The sequence below is a fragment of the Pagrus major genome, chromosome 10, assembly GCF_040436345.1.
Source record: "Pagrus major chromosome 10, Pma_NU_1.0".
NCBI lineage: Eukaryota > Metazoa > Chordata > Actinopteri > Spariformes > Sparidae > Pagrus > Pagrus major.
Genome location: NC_133224.1, coordinates 2,670,014 through 2,681,938, shown reverse-complemented (window position 1 = coordinate 2,681,938; position 11,925 = coordinate 2,670,014). Strand labels below are relative to the sequence as shown.

The 11,925-nt window shown below is 41.4% G+C and overlaps 1 protein-coding gene across 1 annotated transcript; it reads left to right on the top strand.

Annotated features, from left to right (window-relative positions):
* The first annotated feature begins 1,634 nt into the window (after positions 1 to 1,634).
* LOC141004118 (arfaptin-1-like) lies at positions 1,635 to 9,825 on the top strand. Its single transcript, XM_073475614.1, has 7 exons — positions 1,635 to 1,658; positions 3,899 to 3,995; positions 4,159 to 4,283; positions 4,378 to 4,599; positions 4,843 to 5,000; positions 5,269 to 5,443; positions 5,522 to 9,825. Exons 3-7 carry the CDS (start codon positions 4,173 to 4,175, stop codon positions 5,675 to 5,677), a joined length of 822 nt encoding a protein of 273 aa, XP_073331715.1. The 5' UTR covers positions 1,635 to 1,658; positions 3,899 to 3,995; positions 4,159 to 4,172; the 3' UTR covers positions 5,678 to 9,825.
* Positions 9,826 to 11,925: the final 2,100 nt, after the last annotated feature.

The following is an 11,925-nucleotide window of genomic DNA, read 5'->3' as shown; positions in this document are numbered from 1 at the left end:
CCAAAAATAAGACAAAACACACACTAAACAAAGTTACCGGTAGATTCGACTGCCATAGATATAAATCACAATATTGCACATGTATGCAAATCATTCAACCTTTGTTTTAATACACTGCAGTACAGACTTATTCACAATATAATGTGTAAACATAAAACGATCAAGCTGGTGTCTGCAGTTATTAACATCAGCTGGACAACAGAACAACAGAAATGATGGTGGACAGAGTTTATTCCTGGAGCTCAGGTGCAGCATCATGTTATATGTTGTAGTTTACTCTTTTCTATGCAGAAGTGAAACATATGTTCCTCTTCAATAAGCAGAAGTTGAGATAACCACATTTTAATATTTAGAGAAACTTATGGTGTCATGTTCGGAGGCCGAGCGTCGCATATCAGACGTCTCTAACTTGTATCAGAGGACGTGTGTGTGATTCACTCTGCTTGTTAAACTGTGAGAGGTCAAAGTTCAGCCTCACACAGTGTGTCTGTGTTACAGCATCATAAACTGGAGGTGATGCGTTTGTACTTTGCACTGACAGTAAGTTTTAAGGAAATGATTTAACGACTTGTGACCGTAAAGTGGTGAAGTTGTAGCAGAAATCTCAACTTCTGCAACAACAAACTTAAAATCTGTAATATTCTTATGATAATGGAGACTGACAGTGACTCGCGTGGTTGTGTCGAATAGTGTTTATTTAAATTTTGAGGCATTAATCAGCTGAATAACAGACAGATGATTAAAAACAACCTCTGATGCAACACAAAGACAGGGCTGGGCCGCGTTAATTATTCATTGTGGGGAACATTGTCGTCTAACATTTACAGCCCTTTGGTTCTTTTATAGTGTGCAACCTTTTATTTCTCTGTATATTTTATTATCATTATCACTGTTATAACAACTGTATCATAGTAAAAAGTCCACTGGTGCAGTCGGAGCTATTCATGGTTTCACCTCGCTGCTCATTTTGCCTTTATTTCAAAATAAGAGCGCACTGTTATTCAGGATAACTTAATCCAGCAGCAACAAATAAAAATCTGTGTTGTCACATCCCTGTGCTTCTGCCTTTCTGTCACTAGGTGGCGCTGTTCAACCACAACAAGAACCAAAACACTGAGCTCCTCGGTTCAGATGAGTTTCATGCAGGAGCAGGCAGCTTTTAGGAAACATGTAAACAAAAATGTGTCTCTAAAACTGAGTTAATATGCAACAAAACCTGCTAAAGTCTTAAAGTTAACTTCTGTGTTAAAAGGCACCAAACCTGACAGGGTGAAGGTGAAACTCCATCTAATGTCAGCTGAGGTAATTATGAATAAACAGCAGTGTTAGTGAACATTGTGCTGGATGAAGCCGTCCAACAAATTGCTGAGAATGTCTTGAATTTGTTGCTTTTCCCGACACATATAAACGACACAAATCTAATGAATCAAGAAACATAAATGATGTCGTCACTTGATCTCTGTTGATCCTTGCAGCAGCTGAACACCTGAACTCTACTTCTCTCTATGATCTCACATGAAAACACAGAGAAAAGTTGTACATTGATGTTTCCTGTTTTTCTCCATCGCAGGAAGTAGAAGAAGAGCTGAGGGCGGAGCCAGAGGATGGAGGGGGCGGGGCAGAGAGGAGACGTCACAGAGGAGGAGACTCCGCCCACGGTGAGACGACCAGTTACTGTTCATCTGATGTGGCTGCTTCATCAGCTGCAGACAGAAACATGCTGATTATTACTGTCAGCTGTGTGACCAGGAAATACAATCTCACGATTTTAACTAGAGCTGCAACGATGTGTTATCAATCCTCAACTTTTCTGATAATAACTTTATAGTTTGAGTCATTTTTCAAGCAGAAATGTGAAACATCGTCTGTTTCAGCCTCTTAAATGTGAGGATGTGCTGCTTCTCTTTGTCATTTCTGACGTAAATGGCAGATTAATTGATCATTAAAATAATCATTAGCTGCAGCTCTAATTGAAGCTCTGTAATTATCTGCTTATAAAGCACCAGGTGTTTGATTTTCACTACTTAACGTACAAAATCTTTCAAACTGAACCTCATTTAAACTTCAGGAAGTACAAAACAGTGTTCATTCAGTCGGTGCAGCTAACCAGCAGTTAGCCGTGTAGCATTACAAGCTCCTTGTTCCTGCTGCGTGTCCGCGTCATCGACTGACCGAGCGCGTTATCAGTTTATTATAAAACAGACGTTTGATTTATTTGTCCTTTACAGGGACTCCTCACACAAACACACATTACGTAACCGGCTAAATAAAAGAGAAAGAGCGGCGGCGAGCTAACAGCCTCGACAATGTTATCAGCTGTTGTCACGACAACAATAGAGAACCGGTGTGACACACGCAGATGAAACGGACGCTGCAGTGTTTGTCTGATAAGACGCCCATTGTTTTAGTAGAAAGGTGATCGAGTGACGGCAGGTAACAGGAGCGGTGATGTCATCAGGTGACTCACCTGCGTGCAGAGCAGCAATAAAGAGGACAGAAGGTTTAGTCCAGTCAGCCTTCAGATTAAGAGCATAAACACAGAGAACATAAAGTTTGATAATGACTGAGTGAGTATTTTATTTCATCATATCAGAGACAGAAAGTGGTCTTTAAAAGGAGAATATCATTTTTCTGGGACAATTTATCGTCCAACAGAAGTAGTTCAGGCAGCCGAACATCGCTTCAGTGCAGGAGAGGATCAGACCTCCTCCTCTTCTGGACTTCAGGTTTGGTTTCATCTGAAGCAAACTTCAAAAACTGACACTGAACTCATTTACAGACGCAAAATCAACAAATAAATCAGTGTTTATAAAGCAGATTGTCCTTTTTATGAGCTCAGTGAACAAACCAGCAGCCTTCCTGTCACACACCAGCTTCCCTAACCTTTGGAGAGGGCAAAGGTGGATACTGTGTGTATGTGTGTGTGTGTGTGTGTGTGTGTGTGTGTGCGTGTGTGTGTGTGTGTGTGTGTGTGTGTGTGTGTGTGTCTGCTTTGCGTCACTACATGCCTCGCTGTCTCTTTAATGCGACACAACAACTTTGAGCCAAATTCCTCCGGTCCGGTGAGCCCTCCACAGGTGTGTGTGTCTGCGTGTGTGTGTGTGTGTGTGTGTGTGTGTGTTCACTTCCTAGAAAACAAAATGAAAACATTGAGGAAGAGTGACAGAGAGGGGGATGTAACGCACGCACACACGCACGCACACACACACCTGTTGACGTCTCCTGGCTGTAGTCTCACTTAATGGAGGACGACAGTCGTATCCGTGTGTGTCGGTGTGTGTGTGTCGTTACGGCTCGTCTGCGTCAGGTGGCTGCTTCCTGTCTTGAGTGTTCCGGTGACCTCCGACCTCTCTACCTGCCGCCAATCACAACAGGGAGCCATCATCTCCGTGGCAACCTCACAACCTTTTGATCCGGGTTCTGATTGGCCCCCGTAAGCTCCGTTTCCCACGGCGATCCGTCCGAGTGTTTTCACGGTGCTTTGACTCCTGACCTTTGACCTCTTTACTGTCGGTTAGTGGTATTTAGGCACGTGCTGCATTCAAGGACTGTTGGAAATTTGAAATTACAACTTGGAAAAATGTGTCTAGAAAGCCCCTGAAGCTCGTCCGGAAATCTCAACTTCTTAAAAGTTGTTTGTGATCCACATCACTTGTTTAAGTGCTTCTTGGCAGCAGCAGACGAGTGAAGGAGAGCTGGATTTGAACCTGCAATCAGAACCAGCTTATCCAGCCTGCTACTGTCAAGCTCTTTCGTGGAGACGTCACAGGTTCTGTAGAGGGCTTCAGATCCAAAACAGAGCCGCGAAAAACCTGAACTGGACTCTTACGATCACTTAATCTCGTAAATGGGACAAACAAAAGATCTGACAAGTTTATATGCTTTTATTTCTTTACAGGAAGAAAACAGCAACCGCAACCACGTCAGCAACAGTGTCACTTCCTGTCCGGCTGAGGCCACGCCGGAGGTCACCACGGAAACGGGGCAGAGTAAAGGTAAAGTAGTGAAGGTGCTTTAAAACTGAACGTGAAGCTAACTTTCACTTTATTTGTGTGAATCTGAATACGTAATACATTAATACCAAAAATGTATTTGTATTTGTACACTACATTTGAATTTATGTCGTCGTGGTAACCCTCCACTGACCTTTGACCCCAGCTCCAGACCTTCCCATGACACCACAGAAACCAGCAAGTGGACCTGTGGTTGTTCAAGGCAGCAACAAGAACGCAGCCAGTGAGAAGATAGAGAGAGTCCGCAAGTGGAGCATCACCACCTACAAAGTGAGACTGGTTTTCATTTTAATTGTTGTTAATTAGATGATATAATCAAAAACGATCAGTCCGATCAATAGCAGCACTCTCTCTCTCCCTGCAGTGCACCAGGCAGGCTCTGTCAGAGAAGCTCGGTCGTGGATCTCGTACGGTGGATCTGGACCTGGAGCCTCGCCTCGAGCTGCTCAAAGACGACCGACAGCGCTACGAGAACATGACCAAGCTGGCTCAGACGCTGGCCACTCAGCTGGCTCAGTTCACAGAAACCCAGAAGACCCTGGGGGACGCCTTCAGCGAGCTCAGCCTCAAAACACCAACGCTGCATGTGAGTCTCGGCTGTACTGTCACTGCTGCTACTGACTGTTTGCTAAGACCCTCCCCCAAACTGAGACTGGCCAATCAGAGCTTAGCAACTGTAGCTATGGCTTGGTTCTTAATTTTAGTTTGGAGATCGTCTTCACAAACTTCACAAATTTCTGCTTTTACTCAGTTCTGTGTGTTGTTTGTCCAAGATCCAGGACGTACTTGCACATAAAACGGTGGTGCTCTCTCGTTTGGTCTCTGTCAGGTGGAGTTTGGTCTGAATGCAGAGGCTCAGAAGTTTCTGTCTAAGAGTGGAAAAACTCTGTCGGAGGCCATTATTACCTTCACGGCCGACATGAACACTCTGGTCAACAAAACCATCGAGGACACCATGCTCAACGCCAAGAAGTACGAGGCTGCCAGGTGCGTGGAAAACACACTTCCTGTTTCCTGTCAGCTGGGAGGTCAGCCAGTCACAACAAAGATCATTTTCATTATTTCAACATTTTACAGTCAACAGAGACTTCAAGTCCTTAAAGTTTTGCCAATAAATTCTGCTGTTTGATCAGTGGAGCTGCTACCAGGTCCATCAAATCATTAGTCATCAAATCTGACGTCCATTTCAGTTATGACACCCGACCACAAAAATGCTCCACAGTGTTGACGATCAGAAAACTTCTTTAACTTCCAGGATCGAGTATGATGCGTACCGAGTCGACATGGAGGAGCTGAACCTGGGACCTCGGGACGCCGTCACCGTGCCCAAACTGGAGCGGGCCCAGAAAGACTTTCAGGGCCAGAGGGAGCGGTACCAGAACATCAGAGACGACCTGTCTGTCAAAGTCAAGATGCTGGAGGAGAACAGGGTGAGAGCCATGAAGATATCTCGTTACTGATGTTTGATGCTCGGGCCTAAATATCACAGTTTACAATTTCATTTCCAGGTCAAAGTCCTCCACAACCAGCTGTGGCTGCTCCACAGCGCCGTCGCCGCTCACAGTCTATCATGTCACAGCTTCCTGGAGCAAAACATCCGGCAGGCCAGCAACCACCTCAACAACCCCAATGTGGACGCCCCCTCCTGGCTGGAGGACAGTTGACACAACAACAACCCAAAATGGCCACATGGAAGGTGCACATAAGTGGTTTTGGAAAATGATTTGGGAGAAATGGACGCAATTGTGGGAAAAGTTTTGGAATTTTTTGGATTAGAAATGTTGGGATGGATGTAAAATTTGGGATCGTAAGTTAGGAGGGTAATTATTTATGACAGAGGGGAGTTTGTGTGTTTGGGAGGGATTTCCAGCAAAGCTCCAGAAAACCTTTTGTGTTCGCTACAGAAACAGAGAATTGGATAGTTTAAGGAGAAATTAATTATTTTGGATATTGAATAGGTTTCCTGGGTTGTGACAGACCTCTGACAGGTCTGCAAACGCTTAGAAAAGATGGAATTTCATCACTTTCCAACTGTGTAAAAAAAAAAAGAAAGACAGTCTTGGAAAGTTTTGAAGAGGATGTTCATTATGTTGAACTCATGAAACTATATTTCATTCTCAATAATTATCTCTCTTTCTGGTCCATATATACATTCACAGACAAACAGTACTTGTGACTTCTGACCTGTTTAACAGAGACACACACATATATGTACCCCTCCGTTTCTTTCCTCTGTCTCAGTGTGTTGGGGAGTAATCCATCTAATCCTCTGTGAGGCACTAAGCCTTTCTTTGAACTTTTAAAAATCCTCAGCCACTGCAGTCAGGAACTCAAAGCGACTAAAAGTGCCTCAACACCACTGCAGGAAAACAGCTTCTCAGTCCACAGAGGCAGGTTAGGATCCAACATTCAGCACCAGCTAGAGTTGGCTTCCTTAAAACAGTACTGTTTAGGATCTAGGTCCAGGTTTATAAAATACTTGGACTCCTATTGAATATTTTCTGACCAGGTTGATATGACAAATGTTGCCAGGAGCAGATCATATTCAGCTGGAGCTGATTAGTGCCAGAAGTTATTCACTTCACATTCACAAGGCAAAAATGAAACTTGGCTCTTCTCTGCAAGTCGATGTTTGTTCTTGGCCAAAGATTATTTGTGCATGTCATAGTAAAACCACTCTACGATTGTTTTTGTGTCTTCTCTAGGTAACAAACGGCAGCTGATCTCATCACATTGCATTAAATTGTAAGAATCAGATCAGTTGTCAGTATTCGGATCCAGTAGTTTGTGTAAAATAATGTGTAAAAGTGAAGACCACCTATAGACTGGTCACAGTCACCTCTCTGGTGTATATAACAATAAGCACAGCAACCGCTAGAAAGCAATAATTTGGACGAACCAAAAAATGTTGCTATACATCGATGATGATGCCTTTTTCGTTGTTAGACAGGCTGGTTGTAGCCAGTGTTTCTGCCAACATTGCATAAGTAGCCAAAGTTTTAGTGTTTATTCAGTCTTTTCTATCAAACGCTTTATAAGCACGGCAGCTTGAAAAACACCAGCGTGCCTGTTGAGACCAACAGTTTGGGTCAAGCCAAAAAAGGTTGCAGTTTGTGGACGATGTCGCCTTGTTCGTTGATGAAGTGTGGATGGTTGTAGGCAATCTTTCAGGCAACACTTAGCCAAAGTTTGAGTGTTTTAACTGTCTTGCACATCAAACACTCACAGCAATGCTGCACCAGCTTGCTACATGTAAGAAAGATTGATTAAAGATTGATTGATGGATGTCTACATGTAAGGTTAACTTGCAAGCCAAAGATTTAGTTTCAGCAGCACATGCTTGGTTCAGTTCTGGTGATTTCCTTGTCTAGTTTACGTGACAAGATCCTCTGCAATCTGTAGAGACCAATATTTTTGACAAACCAAAAAATGTCTTTATACGCCGACGATGATGACTTGTTCATTGGTGGTTAATTGTAGTCTATCTTTCAAGCATCACTAGCCAAAGTTTTGCTGTTTATTGACTGTCTGGTTTACATGACACTCAGCAGCCTGTAGGCACAAAAAAATTCTTGTTTACAGGCTACCTCTTGCAATCCAGAAGAATTTCTAATAAGCCGAAAATGTTGCTGTCTACTGACTGTTGCCTTGTTCCTTGGTAAAGAGCGGTTGCCTATAACTGATCTTTCTGGCAACATTTACTCAGACGCCAATTTTTTAAGTGTTTATTTCTATTCTTTCCTATCTAACAATGTAATATCAATAGTATATAATCCCCCTTTTAAATATAAACTTCAAACACCACCTCATATACATTTTTAATTAAGTCAAATTAAGCCACCACCCACAGTGGTCGGTGCTTCTCAGTTTACTCCTTTGACACTCCAGTTACATTCCAGTTGATAGACAGCTAATGTTAATTTTGTCAGATAGCTTCATAATAAGACAAAAGTTATGTTGCTATTTATTCTACAACTCAAAGTTTTTGCCTACTGTCATCCTAGATTGAAAACACCTAGGAGTTGGATTCAGTTTAGATGAAAATACTGAATAATTGTGCTATCTTTTTATGTTTTTTCCTTCTTATTAAGACCAAAAGTTTGCCATTTAGTGGACAAAATAACAGAAACACCTTCCAACGTAACAGACAGACCTTTGTGAACTCAGGGTCAAAGAGGTTTTGATTCAACTCTGTGGTGAACTTGAAAGCATCATGAGTTGAGCAGAGTTGCATCATGGTGTAAAATTGTGTTGTTATTTTGTCCACCGGCTCAATGTTCTTGCGCTCTTTGCACTGTATCCGAAGCCTAATCTGCCTTAAATATTTCCTGTGATAGTGTTTGTGAATTTACTCCTTTCAGACTTACTGTTGTTAACGTATGAATGTGTGTTTGCTTGTGTGACTGTACCTCAGGCCTTACAACAACATCTATGCAATGACTGTGGATGCGTTTGTGCAATAATGTCTCAGAAACCTCACCTTTAAAAACAATGTGCACACCGTTAATGTCCCGCCTGAATTAAACACCTTAAAGGGAAGTTCCACTCCACGTAAACAGCACCAGGCCAACAAGACCTCCAGCTGGTCAGAGTGGAAACTAGCCAAATATTTAGACTTTTAAAAATGTACTTTCATGTGATTAAAAAAGCTAAAATGTTCTTTTGTGACCCCCAACAAACCATTTTACATATATTTTTGCTTGTTTGAGATTTTTATGATGATTGTGAATTATAAAGTACATTATTGACCTTGGTAACCGTAAATAAATCTTTACCCGAGGTCTACTTATTAGTTGTTTTTGCCAGAACTTTCAACTGCATCATCTTCTGCACCTTCCTCAACGGATCGAATTTTCTCAATATGGAGAAAATTTAATAAGCAAAAAGCCAGTAAGTTGTTGGAGTTTGGATTCAAGGTCCAAAGTCCAGTAAAATATACACTACACAAGTATCATCCACTGAGGAAGACTATGAGATGTGGTTGAAAGCCCTGGAAAATAGTTAGAACGTTGTTTTGTTTATAATTTCCTTTTGAACGATTATTTTGTAAATTGCCAGAAAACTTAACTTAATAACATTTACTGTATATTCCTCCTGGATATTCATATTTCATATTGTCCACAGCAAAAATGATGCTGCACTTTTAAATTGTGAGCTTTTCTTCCTTATATGTTCCTGTTTTTTCACCTGTTCAACAAAAAGTAAAAGACAGTAAATGATATGTGATGTGTTTAATGTCATCGCATCTCCCTTGTTCAGATCAAAGTAAAGAAATGAGTCCTGTTAAGTTCATTATAAGACTTTTAGAGGGTAATTACAGAACAACAAAACATAATTTGAGTCTTTAAAAGTGCTTTTCACACTGCAGTTAGCCTCAGGCTCGGGCGCTAACCCCGACTTTAGCCGAGGTCTTGCCAGCGACTTAGCCCCGACTTTGTGGGGTTATCCCCAGAAAAACAACTAAACACGGGGCTAAAGTCGTCAGAGTAGTAACACAAGACTCTAGGAAGTCCAACAGACAGTTAACTTTAACTGCAGCTTAGTGGATGTTGTGGGTTTTCTCCAGCAGCATCAGTGTTGGCTTTCCCCCAGAATGAACTCATAATTTGAGGAAATCCTCTCAGAAGTGGACTGAACCTTGATCAGTCTATAAACGGCCTGCGGTCCATTTCCTCTAAAGGGTTAAAGGGACTTTTTATTTGTACTATACATTATAATAAAGGACCAAAATGTACATAAATACCTAACGTTTTTAATCCTGTTGGGAATGTTTGTGTGACTAACTGCCAAATAAATCTGTTGAGAGTAAAAATATGTCTGATTGTTTTTATTAAAAATAAAACCAACCTACTGTTTTCATGATGATGAACTCTTTAATTGAAGCTTTTACTGGCTTCAGTTTCATGTGAGTGTTAAAACTTCCCGACCTTCAGATTTCAGGTGCTTTCCACACACTCAGTTTGGTTTTTACCTTCCTCTCTACACACGTTTTCACTTCACACACTAACATTTGAAAGAAAAACTTTTTGGATCTTCAGGTCTCCAATAAAGTGAAGTTCTGCATTGAGTTCTTTTAATTTAAGTACATTTCCCTTTTTTAACAACATACTTTTATATTTACAAGTACTTAAGTAAAGGATCTGAAAGTTTAAGTTTATTTTAAAATACAGCTGAAATACAAAATCTTCTTTTTTAAGAGGAAAATCCAGATAGAGCAACACAACACTTGTATGTGTGGATGTAAGGCCGCATTTAGTTTCCAGGTGTAAACGCTCTCACACAACAGTCAGGATTAGTATGCAGTGTGTGTGTGTGTGTGTGTGTGTGTGTGTGTGTGTGTGTGTGTGTGTGTGTGTGTGTGTGTGTGTGTGTGTGTGTGTCTGTCTTTAAATGGAGGGATTTTAGAATAAGACTCTGGTCTGTTTGTGGTTGTGTTGCTCTGATTGCTTTGTAGAGAGGCAATTATTCACCAGGCAACACCGACACACAAACCTGATTCTACTGTGTGTGTGTGTGTGTGTGTGTGTGTGTGTGTGTGTGTGTGTGTGTGTGTGTGTGTTCTTGCATCCAGGCTCATTTTCCCAAACATTTCACCAGCAGAGTAGATTTCCTCACAACAGAGACTCTCTCTTCTTGATGAGTGGTTCATCTTTGGACCCGAACGAGCTCAGACGAGTGTTCATTAACTTGATGTCTGGACAGAAGACGAGGAGGAGGAACTGTACTGAAGGTCAGAGGTCACCTGTTTTTGCAGCACGCAACAGGATACATTCGTTATTTTGTTTAATTTAAAGCAACGATTTGTAAGATTTGACCACAATTTTAGTTTGAAAGAGAAAAACAAGTGTTTGATGTCTCATGTCGCAGTATCTACTTAAGTTAGCATGCTAACCAGCTAGCCTGCACTGTCCGCTGGGAGATTTACAGCAGTTTTAAGTGTAATAAATGAACATGTCGAGAGAAAAGACACTTTCTGAATTGAAGTTTCTCTCTTTTAGCAAACAAACTGCCTCGTTAACACATTGTTTCCATAGCTAACTGAGCCATGGGCTAACACTAGCTAGCTACAGCAAAGGATAGCTAGCAAAAAGCAGCAGTTGGTGATATGCAGCGACCTTTATTTTTGGAGATACCTTTAATTCTGGATGTATTTTACAAATTACACCATTAAAACCTATGTCGGGCGAGATGGTGTGTTAAACAACTTGAGTTTGTTTCCAGTTTTAAAGTATTGTTCTGTCTTTTGTCCGTTTGTGTTATGTCACCTTGTTCGCTTCTAGCTAACATTTATGTTTTCAGCCATGCTAGCAACATGTAAATTTGTGTTATTTTTGTCCAGAGACTACACAGAAAAATACAACCACACACGGTCTGAATGAAAGTGTTTCTCTTTTACCAAATTAAGACGAGTCTATTGCCTGAGCTAACGGTAGCTAGCTACAGGGAAGGATAGCCAAAGAGCAGCGGTTGGTGATATTCTCCCTCCTGTACTTTACAAATGTCACTTTTAAACCTGTTTCCAAGCACAGGTTGTAAGTTAAACTACTTTTCTTTTGTTTTTCGACATTTTAAAGTACAGTTTGGTGTCTGTTGTCGACTGTAAATGTCACCTAGTTTGCTTCTAGCTAACACCGATGTTTCCGTGCTAGCATCATGGAAATGTTTGCTATATTTGTCCAGACTGAAACACGTCAACAACTACTGGAAGGACTTACATTAAAATGTGTCCAGCAGAAAAGACACTAGCATGCTAACACGCTAAACTAAGCAACATGCTCTGTGTGTGTGTGTGTGTGTGTGTGTGTAAGGAGGGAAGACTGAGGGTTTTTTGCCAAGGGCGGGGCTGGTAGAGCTTATCTGGACTACACACACACACACACACACACACACAGTTAACATGAAGTGTGTGTGT